Source organism: Sipha flava, unplaced genomic scaffold (genome assembly GCF_003268045.1).
Source record: "Sipha flava isolate LNK unplaced genomic scaffold, YSA_version1 52143_pilon_pilon, whole genome shotgun sequence".
Lineage (NCBI taxonomy): Eukaryota > Metazoa > Arthropoda > Insecta > Hemiptera > Aphididae > Sipha > Sipha flava.
Genome location: NW_020273472.1, coordinates 1 through 23,084, shown reverse-complemented (window position 1 = coordinate 23,084; position 23,084 = coordinate 1). Strand labels below are relative to the sequence as shown.

The window sequence follows — 23,084 nt, the reverse complement described above, 5'->3', positions numbered from 1 at the left end:
AAAATACATTAATGAGATTGGATTTAAATATTATGAAATGTCGCGGTCAAGGATATGACGGAGCAGCAGTGATGAGTGGTTCAATAACAGGCGTTCAAAAACAAATTTGTGATATTGTACTTAACGCTATATTTGTTCATTGCTGTTCTCACAATATAAATTTGGTTTTATGTGATGCTGCTAAAAGTACTAGAAAAATACAATCATTTTTTGATACTGTGCAAGACATCTACAATTTTTTTAGCTCAAGTTCGCCAAGATGGGCTCAGCTAGCCTTTGGTGAAGAGTACGGGAATAAAATAAATAAAATAACTTTAAAAAAAGTGTGTCCTACTCGATGGGAAGCAAGACACAATGCTTTATTTTCATTAAAACACAGATTTGTTGATGTTTTGAAATCTCTTTCTAATATCCAGCTTTCAAGTTCCAAAAAAGATGAAATAAATATGGCTACAACTTTAAAAAAAAAAATGGAAAATGCTGAATTTATAATTATTCTATGTATATGGGAACCTATTTTAAAATCCTTACAAGTGGTATCAAAGAGTATGCAATCAGTTAATTTAAGCTTACAAAAAGCATCAACACAATTAGAAAGTGCTATTTTAATTATAGAAAAGTTGCGGGATCAATATGACCAAATAATAAAAGATTCAAGGGAATTATGTATGAAGTGGAATATACCCTTCAAGTTAAGTGAAACTCGTCAAAGATATGCAAAAAAGTATTTTGATGAAGTAGACAGTGATCGCCGGCTTACTACAACTGATGATAATTTTAGAGTTACTATATTTTACCCAGTTGTAGACACAACACTATTACAATTAAGAGTTAGATTTAAAGGAATGAAAACTGTGTGTAATGATTTTATTATATTAATGCCTGAAATATTAACATCAATGTCTGACGAATTGATTGTTAAGTCATCATATGACTTTATTAACAAATATAAAGAAGATATCAGTTCTGATTTCACTCGTCAACTTATTATAATTAAAGGCTATTTATCTTCCAAATTTCAAACCAACTATTTAAAAAATATGACAATTCACGATTTAGCTGATACTATTGTTAAGGAAGAGCTGACATCAATATTTCCTGATGTATTTATCGGTATTATAATTTTTTTGACTATACCAGTGACATCTGCTTCAGCTGAGAGATCCTTTTCAAAGCTTAAACTTATCAAAAATTACTTACGGAACTCCATCGGGCAAGAGAGACTTTCAAGTATAGCTTTGCTTAATATTGAAAGACAACAAACAAATGATATTAACATAGAAAATATAATTGACAATTTTGCCAACAAAAAGGCAAGAAAAATGAATTTTTTAAAGTGAGTGATGTTTTTTTTTCAATTTTTTAATTGACTGTTAATGTTAATGTTTACTGTGTTCAATTTATATGTTACCTACAATGTTGATAATTATTTATATTTAATATGAATTAAAAAAGGTTACAAATTATTACATTTATTTATTTGTAAATATATACCTGTATGTGTTTTACTTATGTTAACCTTATTTTTGTTTATATTTGTATGAGCAAAAATCCAAAGTATGTTTTCAAATTTGGAAAAATTAATTTTCAAGACAGAGAGGAGGGGGCATTAATTTTATTTGCACACGGGCCCAAATTGGTGTAGTTGCGGCACTGATCGTGAACTTTGATCGAGCTAATTTTATCTAATATAACCTAGGTAATAAGCGACACTTCATATCGTGCATTCGTACATGTTTGAAACAGTTTTTGTTCTCACAAGCACCAATATTTTTACACTTTATACCTAGTTTGTTTTCTTCCGTCGTTCAGTATACTGTTTGTATAGTATGTAGTTGTATACTGTATTATGACTAGTAGGAGCACGATTTCAAATAGTGTAAAAAAATGTATTTTAGAGTCGCCGCTTAAAATGATCACAGTTCTCTCAAACGAATGTGATCACTGTACCAACTTAAACAATAGTTCCCCTCGGATTTGGTTATTAATATTTCCATTGTTTCTTAAAACAAGATTTCTGACTCTCTGATAAAAATTCGTAATGTTGTACTAATTATAGTCATAATTAGTTTCATATGCGATAAGCTATTCATGAATATGGACTGTGAACTTGTGAGTCGAGACTTGAAGAGTTGATTAAAGTAGTGGTAATCTGATTCAAACAAAGAGTTGGGAGTCGACTCTTTGATTCAACTCATTACACTGAACAGAGTTGAAAGATTCAGTTCAGCAAAACGAGTTGGATTCCCATCCCTACGGAATAATCAGTGGTGTATTGGAGTGTATACGGCGTATACCCAATATGCTATTTTTATCCAGGGCGTATAGCTTATGAGAAATTGATAATACGCGGGTATACGGCTGTATCTAGCGTATAGCTTCTAATTTGACAAATAACTATACAATACCTTGACTAACTTAACTTTTAGTTATATTTATGACGCGATTCGGTGTCGGATATATTATTATTATTTTTCTTAAAAATTAAAATTTGTTATCATTTGTTAAATCAATTAACAACAAATTTTTGTTATCAAACAGTCATAATTAAGGATGTGTAGTTCGTGAGTGAGTTTTTTTTGGTTCCTACCCAGTGCTCGAATTGGGGGATACGGTGGAATGGCATCCATCTACTTTTTTTCTATTTACAGTTTTCATCCCTCTACTTGTTTTCTCTAGAATAACGCATTCCTTCTAAGACTTGTATTTTAAAATTATATACTTATTATCATTTTTATATTTATATATAAGAAATTATTTTTTTTTTCGGTGAAAATAATTGTTTTTAACATTCAGGCCTGGACGCCCAGCTTATCGTGTTGTTTAATATAAGCCGTTTCGCAATCCATATTATATCCGTATTTAGAGCCCACGGACTAAGATAATATACCTTATGTGAACTATAAAAAAGAAAAATATTATAGGTACATAAGGTATGAAGAATGTTATAATGATATCAGGAAATCTGAATTGCAAGGCATCCCTCCACTTGAGCCATTTCGACCACTGTTCGTATCACATGATAGTTACTTAATGAAATAAGGCGTATACCCATGATTTATTTTAGCAATACATCACTGGGAAAAGTGGAATGTTCAAGATGATTAATGAGCAATCTTGTAGTCGTAGGAAAAAGGTAATATGTGATAATTTAGTTCTGTTGATTTAATTCCTCATTTATTGAACCAAAACATGAGAGTGTTTAGGTGGGTTTGGATTTGTTGACTGGCAACGATAGGGACAACACTTGAGATAAGTATGGCTGTGTCATTTGCGTAAATTCCAATAAAAATGAACTGATTAACTGGAATATCAGCAGTGTAGTAAATTTAGAGAAATGAGGCAATATCGCTGCCTTGAGGAACGCCAGTTAGAACTTATAGTGGGTTGATGGCATGGTATTTATTCTGACTCTGAACGTTCTATTTTCAAAGTATGACTTTAAGAATAGATAGTAAGGGGCTGGAAATATTTTTTGAAGTTTAAAAAATAGTTCGTGGTGCCAAACAATGTCGAGAACCTTTGCAACATCTAGAAATACTCCCGAGCAGTAATTTTCATTTTATACAATCAAGTGCCGAGGAAATGCGGTGTAGTTGATGGGTGGTTGAATGACTGGAACGGAGACCAAACTGAATGTCGGGCAAGATATTTTCGTTTTAAACTATTGGCATTAGTAGGCCATATGTTTTGTGATAATTATTGGGAACATTTGATATTTATTAAATTTTACCTACTCTAATGGTGTTATTGGTTTTTTCTATCTGGCGATACGTTATGGTTGAAAAAATCTATGGGAATTGAATATTTTTTTACGCGTAAAAATTTAAATATAAGTATATAATAATACACAATAAGTTCACAAATTTGTTTTCAAAATTATTTTTTTTTAGAAAATTATTGAGTAATAAATGTTCTCACTTACATATATTTCAAAATTGGTGACTTTTATTAATTTGCTGTATCTTTTAGTATGTCATAATATGGTTCAATATAAATTATGTGTATATAATATATATTGAATATTTTACTCACTAATTTAGTATTTTTGTGAGTATACATTTTATTATTTAATGATAAAATATATTTAAATTTAATTCATTATGAAATAAATTATTACTTAAATTATTATCGTTTTAATTAATTTTATTTAATTTTAAATCGGTGTCAAATAAGACACTATAAAAATTTGACTGTGTAAAAAAAGTTCGAAATTTTATGGAATTTTAAATTTTCAATATGTGTTTTTTTTTTAATAATATGTTTTATTTTAAAGTTTTTGAGAATTATGATGAAACATTGACTACATTGGTATTATTCGAAAACAATACTTCAAATTAATAAGAATGGCTTCTTGTCGTCAAATGAACTACAATCGATATTCGGTTTTCATGGATAAATATATTTCATCGAAAATTCATCATTGCAATATGATTTTTCTCTAAAAAAAACTGTTACATTCGTAATTAAAAAAATAATTTTCAATCCAAGCCATTGAAGAGCAATTTATCGATAAATCGCAGGTACATACCACACCCAGTGATTAAAAAAACGAAGTTTTATTTTTAATTTTTAACTATACAAAAATTTAAATATATTAATAATAAAAAATATTATAACATTATATTAATTTATTGATGTTTAAAGTTATAAATATTTATTTGATTATATCAAACCCCTTCCCTAGACATATTATATATTTTGATCCAAGACCTCTTAATAGACTTATTAGCTTATAGATTTTATGTTTTAAAATTATCGGTAAGTCTTTAGTTATTTTTGGTTTCTAGGGTTAAATAAAAAGGTTGCAACGAGCAGTAATTAGTCTGAATATTCAATATAAATTCAAAGGCCTTCTAGATACAATATCAAATATAAACTATCATTGTTCGACAAATGGACATACCGTGGTAGATGAACTTTTTATAAATATATCTATCTATTATTACATAAATATTGTGATAAGAAAAAATATTTATAAGATAAGATCAAGTAACAATTATTACTTTGAATGTTTATACTTTCAACTATGTAATATTCCAACAAGGAATTTTGTTTTATAATTTCCGACCATTATTATTTTGTTGGTAAATAGTTTTAAAATGTTAATTTAAAAAATTAAAAACCAATTTTCATTCATAATGGATTTAAATAATAAGTTTCAAAATATGAGTTCCGATTCAGACTCAAAATCTAGTTCTTTAAATTCAAAAGTTGAACAAGAATCAGTAAGTCATAGTATTTCTTAATTAAATATAATATAGATATGTTTATGCTTCTAAATATAATTTTATTATAGGTAAGTTTATTTTCTTTTAACTATACTTATTCAAAAAAATCTTTTTTAATTCAAACTTATAAAACCTGCGGTAAGGTTTTTCTATATTTAATTGTTATTAATTTTCTTTTAGTTATGTACTTTTATTATTTATTCTTCAATTTTTTTTTTTTTTTTTTTTGAAGTTCATTAGTACATTTTTTTAACATAACATTTTTTTTTAATAGTTATGTCTTATATACTTTTCCATCTAAATAACACTTTTGATAATTAAATATAAAATTGATGATTTTTATTATTATGCATTAATATAACTTATTTTGGTTAGGAATCAAATTCACCTACCAAAAGCCGCCGATCAACCAGTTCTACATCAAATGAAATTCCTTTCGTTGGAGATATAAAATTAAGGAATAAAGTACCTAATTTCATTAATAAAATAAATATAGTATATATAATCTGATACCTAGTTAAGAATTTTATCATAAATAATATGATTTATAAATCATACTCAATTGAATCTGAAAACACTTGTTTTTTAGATTTTTATGAAAAAATTATTAGAATTTAGTTGATATAACAGTTTTGATTAAGCCAAATAAATTTATTGTAAATAACTAATTAAATAAAAACTTAAAAGGAAAACTTTTTTTTTATATAATAAATAATAGACTTTTTGAAGTTCTAGAACTTAAAAGTATTTTAATTAGATGAAAGACCAAGTAACATTAAAAAAATCCATCTTCTATCATTTTTGTATTTAAAATATGTTTACTTCTTTATTTTCCATAAATTAATTATCTAAGATACTAATAATAAATTACTTACTATTATAACTATTATAAACTATAGCTGAAAAATAGCTATTGAAAATTATTAAAAGCTTCCAAAAAAATATATATGTTCAGCTGCTATTGAGTAAGATCAATTTATTTTTAATTAGATAATTATAATTTCTTATTTTCTTGTAAAACCTAGCCTTGATAAGGGATTTGAATTTTATATTTATATAAATGTATTGATTGGATTAAATAATAAAATTGTCTAATATTTCAGATACCAGAAAATGTTGTTTCTAGCCGTTCTGACGATCCACCATTATTACCAGGAGAAAAAGTGCAAGGTGTTGCTCGAGATGTTACATATTTATGTCCATTTAGTGGTCCAGCTAGAGGTTGGTTATCTGTAACCAACTATAAACTATATTTTAAAAGTTTAGAACGTGATACTCAGTTGGTCATTGAAGTACCTTTGGGCGTGGTTAGTATAAAATACGATATGAAACTAATTATATAAATTAAATAAATTATTTTTTCAAAAAGAATATATTTGATTTATTTTAAATTTTAATTATTAGAAAATTAATATAAATTTAATATAATTTATTCATTAGGTAAGTAGAGTAGAAAAAGTTGGAGGTCAGTCAAGTAGAGGAGAAAATTCGTATGGTATTGAACTGTTCTGTAAAGATATGAGAAATCTACGCTTTGGTCATAAACAAGAGAATCATTCAAGGCGTAATGTTTTTGAAAAGTTACAGCAATATGCTTTTCCTCTTTCTCACAGTATTCCATTATTTGCCTTTGAATATACTGAAACATTCCCAGAAAATGGTTGGAATGTGTATGAACCTATGGCTGAACTCAAAAGAATGGTAAATTTATATACTTTTTCTAGCTGTTTATATTTAAATACATTTTTTTTTTTTTTTTAGGGTGTTCCAAATGATACATGGCATATTACCAAACTGAATGATGGTTATGATCTTTGTGAGACATATCCTGCTATTCTAGCAGTTCCAGCTGGAGCAACAGATGAAATTATAAGAAATGCTGCTGCTTTTAGAAGTAGAGGTCGAATACCAGTACTGAGCTGGTTACATTCTGAATCCCAAGCTACTATAACAAGGGCATCTCAACCCTTAGTAGGTGTTGGTGGAAAAAGGTGTCGTGATGATGAGAGATATACCCAACTTATAGTTGATGCGAATGCCCAATCACATAAGCTTTACATAATGGATGCAAGACCTAGGTAAAATCAATGAACTACATTCAACTTATATTTGTTTCATTATTTAAATGCTATGTTGTAGTGCAAATGCCATTGCTAATAAGGCTAAAGGAGGTGGTTATGAACCAGAAGATGCTTATCAGAATGCCGAACTAATATTTCTTGATATCCATAACATTCATGTTATGAGAGAATCTTTAAGAAAATTAAAAGGTTATTATTTAAAAAAAAAATTTAATATTATTATTTATTTATTACAAATTGTTTATATAATTCCTCAGAAATATGTTTTCCAAATATTGATGAAACAAAATGGTTATCTGGAATTGAATCTACATATTGGTTAAAACATATCAAATGTATTTTAGCTGGAGCTTGCCGTATTGTTGATAAAGTAGAAAACCATAAAACTTCAGTTTTAGTTCATTGTTCTGATGGATGGGATCGTACAGCTCAAGTATGAAAATGTGTTAAGTTTTAATACTAATATAAATCTTTATTCTAAATTATTATTAATTTGTAAATTTTATATGTATTTATAGTTAACTGCACTTGCCATGGTACTTTTGGATCCATATTATAGAACTATTAAAGGGTTTGAAGTTTTGATTGAAAAGGAATGGCTTAGTTTTGGACACAAATTTCAACACGTAAGTAAAATGTCTAAATGATTTTAAGAATAAATTATATTCTAACTACTAATAAGATTTTATTTTATAGTTATTTTACAATAAACTGATCATATCAACTCATTATTACAATAATTGTATATTATATGTTATTGTATTCATGATTTTATGTTTAGAGAATTGGCCATGGAGATGATCACCATTCAGATGCTGATAGATCCCCTGTTTTTCTACAATTTATAGATTGCGTATGGCAGGTGACATGCATGTTTCCCAACGCATTTGAATTCAATGAGTTATTTTTAATTACTATTGTTGATCATCTATATTCCTGTAGATTTGGAACATTCCTTTTTAACAGGTATTTTAATCATTTTTAAATTTATAATATAAATTCTAAGCCCAATGACTTTTTAACACAATGACTGTCGTCTGAGATCCCAAATGAGATAACTAGTTATCATTGTCTTTTGGTAGTGTACTTGAACAATTTTAGAAGTAAAAAAATTATTCAATATTACATATATATTTTAAACAGCATAATTTTATATTATTTAAAAAAGATATGAAAAAAAATTGAATACTGACTATTTAATATTTTCCTTATCACAATTTAACTTTCCTCAGTTTTGAGTACTTCCATCCCTTCAATTTTCTTATTTTTGATAGAGGTAAGAGTATTTGGAGATGTAACTGAAAACACGCCCTACAAATTCTCTTCTAGCGTTCCTGTCATTTAATCCAATAATAATTGAGGCACTTTAATCGTCAATCCCATTAATTTTTTTTTTTTTTTTGCAAAAACCGCTTCATGCAGAGTCATCTTGATAATTTTGTGGTGTGACTATGAGGTATTAGCACCCCATTGAACAAAACTAAGTCCGTTGCTCCAGCCTGTAGTTGTGTTGTCTTGCATTCATGCTAACAATGAACCCTTTAGCGTACAATTACTTTTTCTTCAGAACCTTGTCTATGCGGGTAACGCGACCGACCATTTATTATTATTAATTTGGGCCATAATGAGGTTAATTCTGTAATTAACTCTGCGATTAAATTGCGACCATTATCGGACTATAAAACGTGGGGCGTATCAAACGTTAAAAATATGTTTAACAATTCGTTCGTTACTTCCGAAGCTTTCTTGTTTTTCAGAGGCATAGCTTTCAAAATGAAAACTCCATCAAGTGTTCTTTATAATGAAAAATGAACTTAGAATCATCGTCAGATAAACTCTAAAAGTCGAATAGGCCCACTTGCCCCTGGTAATTTAATTAATTTTGCAAGAATGAGCCGCAGAATGACACTTTGCTCATAATTTTTTTTTTTTTTTTGATATTCCAGCATATTTTTCACATCTTGCAATATATGCTTTTACAGCAACCGTTGAAATATTGAAGTAGTACTCCTTAATTTTTATGTGCGTTTTCGTCTGCCCTTTATGCCCACTGGCTTCGTGCATATCACGAATAATACCAAAGAAGTTATTGACTACCTCCATAATGCCCTAATCGCGCTTCCTTCATACTCGTCGAAGTCCAACTACCTCAATAAAATTTCTTATTGACTTGATAATATCACCTATCTATTTTTATTGACGCTAGGGTCGTCAGTTAAGATTAGAATAGCTTCAGCATCTCGTTCTTTCGTCCATTGAGAATCTATCATCCGAAAATTTGTTACGTATTAGTACACACACATAATGGCACCTATTACATTATGTATTATTATTTTACAAGCCAATAATACATACATGCCAATACATAGGCGGACATTTGGTTGAATTTTTTTTTTTTGAGGGGGGGACTATAATAATTCAATCTAAAATAACTTGCAGGGGCTTCGCTCCCATACCCCCTTCTCGTGCACAAGTAAGACTTATTACTATTAAAAATATAGATATGTTTAAATTGTATTACAAAAAAAAAAAGAACACTAAATAACGTATATTAAAAAATAATTAATATTTTATTTTAATGACAAATATATTTGTATCAGCAAAGATATTCAAAATATCATTGCTTTTTATATTTTTCAATATATAGTATTAAAAGATCGCTGAACCTTAACCAAGTTTTTATTTTTTTCATTGCGCAGAAACTTCTTTCGCAAGTAGCCGAACTAATTTGGTATTGTTAATGCTACTGTAAATAGTTTTTTATTATTTCTTATTTAACAATTTTCAAAAAAACTAACAGATAATTATAAAAACAACGAATAACATTTCTAACAAAGTTTCGATTTTGGGGGACTAATCCCCCCTAATGTCGTCATCGCTGGTCATAGCACTGAACCTATACTCTATACCGAGTTTATCTCTATACTCGTGACATTTCCATGCTGTAATTACGATTGCATAATCCAACTTTTAAGCTCAGATGACACAGAATATAAGCATATTATTCGTAGAGTTTGCTATTAATAAGTAATGATTTCGGAATAAAAATTATTTTCATGCTCCCTCGGTAAATAATATAAAAACCATTCTAATCATGTACATAATACTACATCATTGAATAATATGTTGCCGAATTTAACGCATTCAGCAGAAAAAAATCTTGTTCAATTAATGATATCAGCAATTTAGTTTTGCTGATTTCACGAATTCGGCGTAACATAAGTTCATATGTACAAATATATAGATGACTATCATAAAAAGTATATGAGGTAATTTATGTTACAAAAAAAAAATGTGAGTATATATTATGCAATTATTGTTATACAGAATAATATACGTATAATATATATATATATATATATACCTGTATCAAACCAAATCCTAATACATTGTGTATACTATATAATTTGTATTATTTAGGAACACTATACAGCTGTAGAGAGGTTACCTAAGAAATTATAAGATATTGTCTATCCGTTTGTTTTTTAAACTTATCATTACTTATAGTATGTTTATATACAGAAAAAGAGTAAAATGATTGTTACAATTAAAATTAAAAAAATTAAAGGAATCTGGTATAGACAAGGACGTATTTATGCCCCCCTTGAAATGAAAAACACTATTATTAAAGATTGTTATTTTTAACATGGATATATCTTAATGCTGGGGGGGGGGACACTGAGAATGTTGCTTATGCGATAATTTTAAATTTTATATTTATAAAATATATTTATTCTTTTAAAAAAATATGTAGTGAATTTTGAGTGACTAATAAAAAAATTGTTTATTACAATTTAGTTTTTATACTTTTAAAAAATTTTAAATCAATAAAAAAATTGAATTTCTTATTTCTCTGATGGTGTAAAGACAGTCGAGAAGAAGGTCTTATAGCGTTAAAATAATTGTTGTCATAATTAGGCCTCGGAATTACATGTACTAAAATCTTACGAAATATGCGAAAATATGCAAACAAAAATGCATGTTTATTATTTATTTAATTTATTTAATTTTAAAATGTATACAATTCATTAAATAATTTATATTAAATAAAAAATATACTTTAAAATATATCAATTGCATTTTATATATTTTATTGAACTGTATAGAACTGTATGTTGTATTGAAATTAAATTGTATTTTGAACACTCACTCATCTAAACAAAAATCAATTTAAACAAATCAAGCGGATTTTTATAATTTTTTTTTTAAGTTACCTGGAGAGTTACTATCGTATTGGTACTTTTAGCAAACTTTATCTTATCTTATTATATCACAAAAATCAAATTATATAACGGCACGATTCACGGAATTTACGATGGACATATGCTAAGTAATAAATAATAATATTAATAACTTCAAAACATTTTTTTCTATATATGCATTATATTTCAGATAAATAAAATATGCATATTAAATTAAAATGTTCCAAATATGCAAAAATATGCCAAATTTAATTTCACATACCAATACGTTAGATTAAAATTCAAATTTCTGTCTTATCTTGCTACTTTTTAGTTTAATATATAAAAATATGCAAATGCATACAATTCTGGGCCCTAGTCATAATAGTGTGCTTCCTCCTTCTCTTACCTCCAAAAATCAATTACATAATCAGCTTCCTCCAAAATGAAAACCTATATACGCCACTGGGTATAGATAAATATGACATATCTATTATGTTTATAATAATAATAATAATAATAATATTTATATTCAAATAATTTTTTTGGTTAGAGGAGTTACCTCATATATTCTTTTTGAAAATCATCAATTATCATAAAATTATTATTTATTTTATTTCTATAATTGTATATGTGATGCTTAATATTTTATTACTTTAAATTTTTATACTTTTACACAGTGAAAAGGAACGTTTACAAAAAGAAGTTAAACAAAAAACTGTTTCACTTTGGTCTTACATCAACAGTGATCTAGATTTATATAAAAATCCTCTATACTGGCCTCAGCAACATGCTCTTGAACCAGTTGCTTCATTACGTTACATTAAGATGTGGAAAGGTCTATATTGTCGTTGGAATCCAAGCATGAGACCTCAAGTAATTCATAAATAATTAATAATATTATGATTTATGAATATAAATTAGAAATAATGAATTTTATTAGACTGTTGTTTTTTTTCAGGAACCAATTTATCAAAGGACAAGAGAACTACTTCATATGAAAACACAACTAATGAAAATATCAGATGATTATCGAAGAGAACTGAAACATAAAGCCTCAAGAAACACTTCTACTACTAACCGCTTAACATCTCCTATACACATTTAAGTATAAAATAATGAATACTTCATATGATATCTCATTTTTTTAAACCCTATTTATGATTTTTATTGTTATTCTTTAAAAAATAACATACATATATTTAAATATATCTTATTAATTTCATTGTATATTATACAATTATATTATATTTAAATTATATTTTATAAATTCAATTTATCATTAATTTCATACTTTATAATTATGATTAAACGTTTTTTTTTTTTTTTTTTTTTTTTTTTATGATAAAAAGTCTTTTATATGTTTTAAGTATAGTATATTCAAATAATTTTGAAGTTAATATGAAGTATGATAAATGAATGAAATGAATTTACAATTTGCACCAATAAAATATGTTTAATAAAATTATTGTTACATAATACTTTTTAGTTTTTTATCATAGTAAGTATCCTATAGTTAGAGTAAAAGTTATAATATTTTTATTTAATTTCTTTGGTTTGTACAATAATAAAAATATATATAATTTATTGTATTAAATTAAATATTAAAAAAATATTAAAATTTATTAATATACAAATATTAAATTTAGTTTGATTCAACAACATTAAATTAGCCTTAGATACTAGAGAGTTTTTCTATGGCTACATGGCCGCCACTCTTCTCAATAAAAAACCAACATAATTGGGGAAAAAAACTTAGTATATTCTTATAGTAATAGTTTTAATCTTAATAAATTATAATTATATATTACGTTAATAACTATACTGTAGCTTATCTAACTATATCATTAATAAGTATTTAAAGCTTATTAAAAAAAATCTGTGTGTTCATTGGAAACTACAAAGAGAAAATATTCATTTCTATCTTTTCAAAGCCTTTCTTCACCCTTTTTTTTTTTTTCGATAATTAAATTCATACAAATTTATTTTATGAATATAATTTCAATAAATATATTGATGCATTTTAATTATATTAAACTAATAAGTTTAATAAATAAATCATCTACTCAGTGAATGAAATTTTTATTTTCTTATAATTCAACAAAATTATAAATGAAAATTATTTTTCCCTAGAATTATCTTAAAAAGCTACTCTAATTTCAATAAATTACTGATGTATTCAAAATTCAGCAAAAATAACATATACAAATAAGCTTTTACACATTTAAAATTTAAAAATGTATGAGTTAAAATTAACAAAATAGAACTTATAAATTACTACCAATCAAAATGGACAACACAATATTACAACATTATGTGCAATACACATTGTGAATATACATTACAATACAATAATTATCAAAAGTTTTTGGTAGGTTCTGGAATTCAACTAAAATCAAACATAGAAAATTCTATTAAGAGTGATTTTTCAAAAATATTTTAAAAATTTTTCAAAAATACCTAATTAATAAATCATAGAAACACAAATCTCCCGGCTACGATTTAATAACATCTGAAGTCGCAATGCATCTCCCAAAAAAAGGCTTTACTATTCCTTACATTTATATATAATTCTATGATAAGGCTCACCTACTTCCCTTTGCTTTGGAAATATTCAACAATAATAATGATCCACAGACCAGGCAAACCCACAGAAATGCCTCAATTGTTCAGACCAATCAGCCTCTTACCCTACTTCTCGAAAAATTTTCGAAAAACTGATTCTTAAACGCCTCCTACCAATCATAGAAGAAAACCTTTCCAATACTCAATTCGGGTTTAGGCACAATCACTCCACAATACACCAGATCCACCGTCTCGTAGATAAGATTTCTTTTTCTCTTGAAGAAAAACTCATATGCACAGGAGTGTTTTTAGACGTTGAACAGGATTTCGATCGAATTTGGCACCAAGGGCTCCTCCTATTCCCCCCATACTTGTATCTACTTATAAAATCTTATCTTAGTGATCGCCACTTCTTTGTGCGTTCGGGTACAACCTTCTCAAATATTTCCAAAATAGATTCTGGCGTCCCACAATAGGCAGTTATTGCACCACTCCTCTTTAACATCTACACCGCAGATCAACCCACTACCCAAAATACAATAGTAGCTGACTTTGCAGACGACAAAGCACTACTAGCATGCCATTCTGACCCAAACATAGCTGCCTCTTTTATACAAACCCATCTCGATCTACTAGCTTCATGGTACACAAAATGGGGCCTAAAACTAAATCAAACGAAATCGCTTCAGTCTACTTTCACACTACGACTCAGTGACTGTCCACAACTATTCCTCAACAACCAACCACTACCCTACTCTCAAAACATTAAATATCTTGGACTAACACTAGACCGCCGGCTCACATGAGCTCCTCATATACGCTCCAAACGTTTAACGCTGAATGAACGTAGCCGCCAGCTGAGACACCTACTGACATCTAAACACATCCATTTTAAGAACAAATTACTTATATATAAAATGCTACTTAAACCAATATGGGTCTATGGTATACAGCTCTGGGGATCAGCAAAACCCACTAACATCAATAAAATATAAACCCATCAATCCAAGACCTTAAGACAAATCACTAAAGCACCATATTACGTTTCCAATCGCACACTCCATCACGACCTCTCCATACCTTTTATTACAGACATGGCTAGAATTCACTATAAAAGATTCCATAACCGTCTTTTAAACCACAGAACCCCACTCATGAACAATATCTCTTCCCTGACCATCCCTGGAAATCCTCTCAAACGGCTAAAGCAAAAGTGGTGTAGAAACCTTCTGACAAACTAATTTTAATACTCATGTTTTTTTTTTATTGTAGTACCTCCACTGGGAGGCTTCTACGTTCTGTCATTACACTGTCACTTTTATTTTTAATTTTTTTTTTCTCTTTTTACTTACTCTCTTATACTATGTCCTCAATTGTTCTTATTATTCACTTTGAACAGATTGAATAAATTAAATTTATAAACAAAAAAAAAAAAAAGTTATAATTAAACTTTACGCTATGTACAACGAATCTATCTGCACGAAATTATTATGATATTTGTTTTTTTTTTTCTTCATGTTATAGATATTTACGATTTTTCTCGATAATGTATTGTAAAGATCTGTATTGACTGATTTGACATATTGTGTTTTGTATAGAATGTATATTATTACAATGAAATAATATTACATGTATTACCGTTATCTGCGGATTGTGACGCGCAGCAGGGCTGGTGAGGTGTATTTAGGAGAGTGGTGTATGGTTTGAAAGCGCTGTTTAGGGAGAATGGTTATAGTTGTGGGTGAGGGTAAGGTCATGGTTTTCACTTGGATTTTATGTATTGCAGGTTACATTTAAGGGGAAGGTACTGGTTATCGTTAGATTTATTTGTGTTGGGTAAGGTTAAAGTCGTGTTTCGTTAGTGAAAATAATAGTATTTTAAGGGGACGGTCATGGTTTTTTTAGGTTTGTATGTGTAAGGTAAGGGGAAGATCGTAGTTTGCCATTGAAAATAATATTAATTTAAGGGGAAGGTACTGGTTTTCGTTAGGTTTTTCTGTGTTGATGGTTTTATTTTAAGAGGAGGATCGTGATTTTTGTAAGGTATGTATGTGTTGAGAGTTGTATTATAAAGGGGATGTCTTAGTTAGGTTTATCTGTGTACTATAAGGGGAAGGTCGTGTTTTGTCATTAAAAGAATATTAATTTAAGGGGAGGGTACTGGTTCTCGTTAGGTTTGTCTGTGTTGAGTGGTGAATTATAAAGGGAAGGTCTTAGTAAGGTTTACCTGTGTATTATAAGGGGAAAGTTGTTTTGTCATTAAAAATAATATTAATTTAAGGAGAGGGTCATGGTTCTTGTTAGGTTTGTCTGGGTGTAGGGTTGCATTCTAAAGGGAATATTATTAATGTATTGCGGGTTGCTAGGGAGGAATTTTTAAGAGGGAGGACACCCAGAATCCCCTATATCATCCTACTTCAACAGCTTGGTAACTGAATGTGATAATGACGAGGAACTGTCAATTAAAGATTTATCGATTTTTATATATGCACCAATTGTATCTTGTGACGCAGACAGAAGTTTTTTCCAAATACAAAAGTATGCTTCGAGATAATCGTAGGAGTTTTCATTTCGAAAACTTGAAATCCATATTTATTACTTCATACTAGTCCTCATCCAATAATATTAATTTAATATAAATAGTAATACTTTAATTAATTTATAATACTTATATACTTACACAATGTCATTAAAAATGTTATTTTACATTTTTTTTTTTTTTTAATAAATTTAATAAATTTATTCATAACATATTGTTACTTTGTAAAAAAAAAAAATCATTTTGCATATTTTTTTGCATAAAAATCCGAGCCCTATATATTACTATTTAATGTAAAAGCATAAATAAGCATAAAATAAGCTCTGTATCTACCTATAAGATTATTATTACTATATCATTATCTACAGTTCGATGTATAAACACTAGGGTTGTCATGGTTGCTTTAACAATTTAGTTTTATCAAAATGTTGATATTATACCTTAAACTACCCTTGAAGATAATATTTTTCATTACTAGGTGTTTAAACTATTAAGGTGAATGTGTTCAAGTTTATAATATTTTTTTATCATGATACTTTTCATTGCCAAAGTTTGATATATTTCTTTATTTTATATTAATATCCCATGTATTTTAAAACAATGTTTATATTTTATTAAATCTGTCATTTACAACTGCTCTTTTTTTTTATTCTTAAACTATAAATTCTACATTAATAAATATGGACACATTGAATTCTAATATTGATCGAACTATATTTTCGACTCAGGAATTAAAAAAATACACAAACTTAATTATATCTAATAAAACTGATTCAACAATTCATAGTTTTCAAAAACTTACTTTAAAGATTCCATCTACAAAAAAATAATTATACTAAAAATAACTATGTCAGTGCTTCTGTAATATGTAAAAATAATGTAAATATAAATGAAAGCATTATTAACACTCCTAATTATCCTTTGAACCATATCAATAACAAAATTGAAAAAAATAAAATTGGCAATATAGAGTATCCTAAAAGAAACGAACCCTCAAAAACATGGAATAAAAAGCAAAAGAACATATCATTTTCTAATCAAAAACTTTGGGAAATTAATAGGGTAAATCAAATTTTACATAAAAAAATCAATAATAGAACAAAAACCAACAATACAAAGCAAAATACTTCTATATTTTTCATAAAAGCCACTTCAACAATTAATCGAGAAAGAAAAAATAAGGACATAGTGAAAGAAAATGAAGTAAGTTGAGTTGAAAAAAACTTTTTTTTTTAAATTAATTTTGTAATATAAATTAAATATTTTTCTAATATTTTATTATTGATTAGTATATGTTCTTTGATTATCATTGCATAAATTAAGTATTTAGATTTTATTCATGAAATTAGGAAGCTATTAATGAAAATTAAATTTTTTTTTTTACTGTTTTTCATTGATCTTAAAATTTAGTTATTTTTATAATACTTAAATAAAATCTATAATTTATTTTATAGGTAAAATTATCTAATAATTGTATCTTAAAATTCTAATATATTCATCTATTTCAGATATTATCCAAAAAGTTGAAAAATGTAAAATCAACTATACATTAATAAGTCTTTTAGTGGAAGCTCACAAAGTCATGGATTTAATAACAGCAAACAAGACTGACTGTTATAATATATTTATTAATTAAACATTTTAACAAAAAATATATTTATTTTAATATTATTTCTGTCACATCAAAAATATTTATTATAAATAAGTACATAATTTAGCTATAACTACAACATTGTATGCAATTTTATAATTAATTAGAACTAATAGGTTTGACTAAATATATTACATAATTAATACTAATTAAAAACCTACTGTATTTTTCCCATTGTTATCAATTTTTTTCGATGTCTAAGATAATGATTATATTATATAATCAAGGCCGGAATAAGGGGAGGTCTAGCTGGGGCAGTAGCCCCGGGGCCCAAACAATTTTAAGCCGATACACATTTTTTATCCTACTAAATTTAACAAACTTAAACTGTACCATGGGCATCAGCCCGTAATGTAATATATACAAATAAAAAAAAAAAAAAATTAGTAGTTTTATAGACATACATATACATTTTATATACCTATTCATTTTATATTTTTATAATGCAATTGACAATTTGTAAAATAATTTAAAAAAATGTATCATTCTGTGATCGTAACGAGCGGCTTTGTAGTAAAACATGTTTTGTCAAAAGAACCCATATAAAATTTCAACCCCGGGACCCGATAGGTGCTTAATCCAGACTTAGATATAATTAAGATTATACATTAACTAAATTCATGAATATTCTTTTTAATATTTTTGAAAATTATTTTGTTTTTGTTTAAAATGAAGAAACTTGAATAGTTTTTACTCAATAAGACAGTATGAATATTATTATTAGTTATAACAATATTTATATTAGGTACCAAGTTCAATATTTGTCATTTAATATGTATAATAAGTATTAATAATTAATTAAAACAATAATAAAACAATCATAAAGATTACAAGTATATTAATATATCAATAATGAAATTTTTTTTTTTTTTTTATTTATTTATTAATTTTTATTGTTTCAACAAATATTTTGTTTTTACAAAGTTTTTAACAAATAATAAATAAAGTTAAAGCTTACAATTGTAAATATTTGTGTGTATAATTTGAAGATTTGTTATTTATCATATTCTATGCATATGTTATGAAATATAGGATATAAAATAAATATAGATATAAGCTGTAATTTATTTATTTATTCATTTTTTTTTTTTTAGCAGTTATGAGTATTGAGTGTGTATTTACGTTTGTTCAGATTCAGATTCAGATGATCCTGAAGTTTGTTCTTGAGATAAGAAGATTTCCTGTGGGAGACGAAGTTTCAGTCTGGGTTTACGAAATTATTATTGGAAAAGTTGAATTCAGTATTATTAGTTAGATTTTTTGACCGTGCGGTTTGGGTACGGCCAATTATTCCTATAACTGCGCTGCGCCGAATGCTGCTGCGCCACGCCGGACCGTAACGTACCAATTCTCTGTAAGCAACAACACGTATTTTACAATAGTTATCTGTTTCTTTTTCAAAATGTCTTTGATTATTTTAACGTGTTTTTACAACGTGTTTATAAGCGGTACGAACAAACCGGGACTAACCTTTTCGCGTAAATTGTTTGCACTCAGATTGTTTACGATGAACGCTAATCTTTCTTTGTCGGTTACATTCCGGTCGACCTCTTCGAAATCGTATTCCTCCAGATCGACCGACCACGTGTCTGCGGCCAATGTTGTCGTAGGCGAGTACAGCACGGGCGGCTGTTGGGTACCGGCAGCTTCTTCGTCCTCGTGTTCCGGTGTGCATTTCCCATATTTCGCTATTGACTGTTAAATGTTCGTTGTTTTCAATTATGATTTATTCTACGATCGCAGTTAAATACGACTAAATACGTAGAACATGTACACGGTATACAGGGTTGACAATTACTGTTCACGTTATTCGACTGAGACTTACCGCGATCAAATGCGAAGGGAATTTTTCAAAATGCGGAATGGCTGCTACGCTTTCGAAAAATTCTCAGTGATTCTTCAAACATTTGTGGAATCGGTTTAGCGCTAGTACGCCGAAATCGAACATTTTCGAATGCGGTCTGCCGCTCAAGGAGACCAAGACGAATTGTAGCGCCTTACTTAAAGCCTTAGGATTGCTAACGAAGAAAAACGTTGTACACAAATTAAATATATATTATACATGTGTAGAATATATGCGTACATACAATACATGTATACATCGAATGGATAAAATGAAAACTTTCTATAAATGTTCATCTCAAAAACTACTTACTGAATGAGCTCGTATTCGATAATACCACCAAAAACATAACTATATTTCATAAGGAGGTTGCGTGAATATCCTATGTCAAATGTCCGCTTGTCTAGCAACTTTTTCATAATACACGAAAATACTTCCTAAAAATTGTGTGACATTTTCAACTGTTTTTAAAACTTAAACTATATATTATATATGATATTCAGGTACCAATAACTAAGAGAGTTACATTTGTTTTTTCATATTTGAAAACGTACTAAAGATTTACTCTGAACATGAGTCTTATACGGAATTTACCTTCTCCGGAAAAAGTCAAAAATATGAAGAAGTTTATTTACAACAAGTTCTACGGGTTTTATTTGCGTGTTTGATAATCTAAATCATAAATTACGCAGTGCCGTAACTAGAGTGTCAAAGACCTAGGTGCAGACAAATGTACATGGGCCTCTTTTTCTTGAGATACATAAAAAAGTCGAATTGACTTAACGCGATGCCAATTTTTTACTCCTTAGATCGGATAGTATTTGTGGATGTATTGAATTTTAAAGAACCCATGGATAGTTTTCATCTAAAACAATTCTGTGTAAAGCTTCAACTTAGTAGGTATACAAGATCACATTGTATATTGGGAAGATTTTATAAATAAAAAAACTTGTAGAATGAACTACAAAGATAGATGATATAATATGAATATATGATTATGGATTTTATAAATATGATTTACAATAAAATATAAAAGTAATCTATTTATGTCTCTCTATTCTTAGTATATTTCCCAATATTTAGATAAACGATTTCAAATAAAACGGATCAGACTTTTACATTTTATTATATAAAATTAAATACAAGATAATAATACAATAATTACGAATCAAATTAAATCAATTTAAAAAAAAAAAATTGACGGCTATTGGCTATGGGCCCTTTGACCCTGCGGGCCCCGGTGCTGTGCACCGCCTGCATCTATGATTTTTATGGCACTGAAACTATGTTTACCATTTTTGCCAATATTCATTATAAACAATATTTTTGTGAATATTCTTTTTTACTTTTGTTAAAAGTGTGTATTTGTTTTATAAATTGGTTTTACGCAAAACAAAAATATTTTCAATGCAAAATAACGTCAAATAATATTTAAAATAGAATCATATACTACAAGTTTTATAACTAAATTATTTGATTATACAATTAATACCTTATTTTGTCTAATTGATGATTTATTTAAATATATCAAATTGTCCAAAAATTCTTTTGGTGATATGCCATTGGATGACAAACTTCTGAACTTCTTCCAATAGTAGTTTGTCTCCTCTTGTACATGTTTGGACACCATTGCGCAACAAGTTCTAGTTGAATCGAATAGAAACACAAGTTTTACAACTTTTGTTTTAAACAACTTAAGAATTAAATTACACTTATTTTGATACAATTTTAAACATTAAAGAAAACCGAATACTTATATATATATATATATATTACTTTTTAATCAACGAATTATTTAATTTAATTTAATTAATTTTTAAACAACTTAACTTAAGTATCAGATCACCCCTAGTTTTTTTTTCAATAAAGAACGTGTGCTACGGTACTTTAGTTTTTACAAAATTACAAAAAGTTAATATTTATATAAAAAACAGACCGTTTACAAAATATTTAGGTTTATGTACACCTAAGTACCTATTAGTTTTTGGTACAAAGGTGCAGGATATATGTTAACAAACAAAAATCAACATCGACTGACAGAACGAAAATAATTTTTGTTACACTATTAATATTCAATATTTTCGATTTATGTCACCATTAATTACTAGAATCGAACACTGCGTCGCTCTAACATCAAAATAATAAACGATTTTAACTATATCGTTCATGTGAAATACAAATAATATGTAGATACGAAATTTCAGTTATGCTATTTACATGATGGTGGTGACAATAATTTTATTTGAAAAAATGATTTATTTTTTCATCCCTTTTTTCTTTTTTTCTCGTAAAATGTCACCCCGATTGAGAATTACTGGAATACACAATCATGTACCTATTGTCATTACGTAAAACGCTTCCTTTTTTTTTTGTTATGTATAGAATTTTGTACTGTTGACGAAGGAATGCCCGAAGAAGATACCTAAGCATATATTCTAAGTAATAAATTTAACATTTAAATACTTACCTTCTCCGTTGATTTCCAAAGGCGAAAATATAAACACAGATTTCTCTACGTTGAGCTCACAAGGTGAAATAGTACTTTGCTGTAACTTTAATTTATAACAAAAGTATGATGTAACTATGTTACTGTCAACATCCAAATCAATAGCATCGCATTTCTATAGAATATATATGTACCTATATATATTATCTGGTAATCTTGTAAATTACTTAAATGTGAAAACAAAACAAACATTGAGGAATACGAATAGGTATATCACTACAATGTAATCTAACATCCTATGAAATTATTTTCATTAAATGTACATAATATAGTCTTTGGGGTGATCACTGTACAAAAGACAGAATTATTCGAAATTCAGGTGAACGAGTTGAAAATTCGATTCATAATGGTTTTCGATTTAACCGGACTACGAATTATTGAGAGAAAAAATAATTAATTCGAATAAAAGAGCGTTAAAAATTTTTATTCCAAACGTATCCATTAATAAATTTGATTAAATTAATTTTTTACGGTAGATACACTAGAT

General features: G+C 27.6%; 3 protein-coding genes and 1 pseudogene across 6 annotated transcripts; 3 read left to right on the top strand and 1 right to left on the bottom strand.

Moving 5' to 3' along the window:
- The first annotated feature begins 7 nt into the window (after positions 1–7).
- LOC112690789 (zinc finger MYM-type protein 1-like) lies at positions 8–1,488 on the top strand. The gene has a single exon (XM_025564881.1). It carries the CDS (start codon positions 12–14, stop codon positions 1,338–1,340), a length of 1,329 nt encoding a protein of 442 aa, XP_025420666.1. The 5' UTR covers positions 8–11; the 3' UTR covers positions 1,341–1,488.
- Positions 1,489–4,996: 3,508 nt separating this feature from the next.
- Positions 4,997–12,645, top strand: LOC112690792 (myotubularin-related protein 2). 2 transcript variants are annotated; one of them, XM_025564884.1, is made up of 11 exons: positions 4,998–5,228; positions 5,607–5,696; positions 6,335–6,538; positions 6,672–6,932; positions 6,993–7,309; positions 7,371–7,501; positions 7,570–7,745; positions 7,831–7,938; positions 8,094–8,278; positions 12,174–12,369; positions 12,455–12,645. In XM_025564884.1, exons 1-11 carry the CDS (start codon positions 5,142–5,144, stop codon positions 12,599–12,601), a joined length of 1,902 nt encoding a protein of 633 aa, XP_025420669.1. In that variant the 5' UTR covers positions 4,998–5,141; the 3' UTR covers positions 12,602–12,645. The 2 variants fall into 2 exon arrangements, with proteins under 2 accessions (XP_025420670.1, XP_025420669.1); XM_025564885.1 differs by lacking the exon at positions 5,607–5,696 and having other exon boundaries at positions 4,997–5,228.
- A 4,632-nt stretch (positions 12,646–17,277) lies between these two features.
- Positions 17,278–18,671, top strand: LOC112690794 (annotated as a pseudogene).
- A 616-nt stretch (positions 18,672–19,287) lies between these two features.
- LOC112690788 (CCR4-NOT transcription complex subunit 1-like) lies at positions 19,288–23,043 on the bottom strand. 3 transcript variants are annotated; one of them, XR_003149252.1, is made up of 6 exons: positions 22,559–23,043; positions 21,584–21,734; positions 20,404–20,528; positions 20,074–20,266; positions 19,719–20,001; positions 19,288–19,600 (listed from the first exon to the last, which is right to left on the bottom strand). XR_003149252.1 is itself a non-coding variant. In XM_025564879.1 (5 exons), the coding sequence occupies exons 1-3, from the start codon at positions 21,719–21,721 to the stop codon at positions 20,137–20,139; spliced, it is 393 nt and encodes a 130-aa protein (XP_025420664.1). In that variant the 5' UTR covers positions 21,722–21,816; the 3' UTR covers positions 19,288–19,600; positions 19,719–20,001; positions 20,074–20,136. The 3 variants fall into 3 exon arrangements, 2 of the variants coding, with proteins under 2 accessions (XP_025420664.1, XP_025420665.1); XM_025564879.1 differs by lacking the exon at positions 22,559–23,043 and having other exon boundaries at positions 21,584–21,816; XM_025564880.1 differs by lacking the exon at positions 22,559–23,043 and having other exon boundaries at positions 19,719–19,943; positions 21,584–21,816.
- Positions 23,044–23,084: the final 41 nt, after the last annotated feature.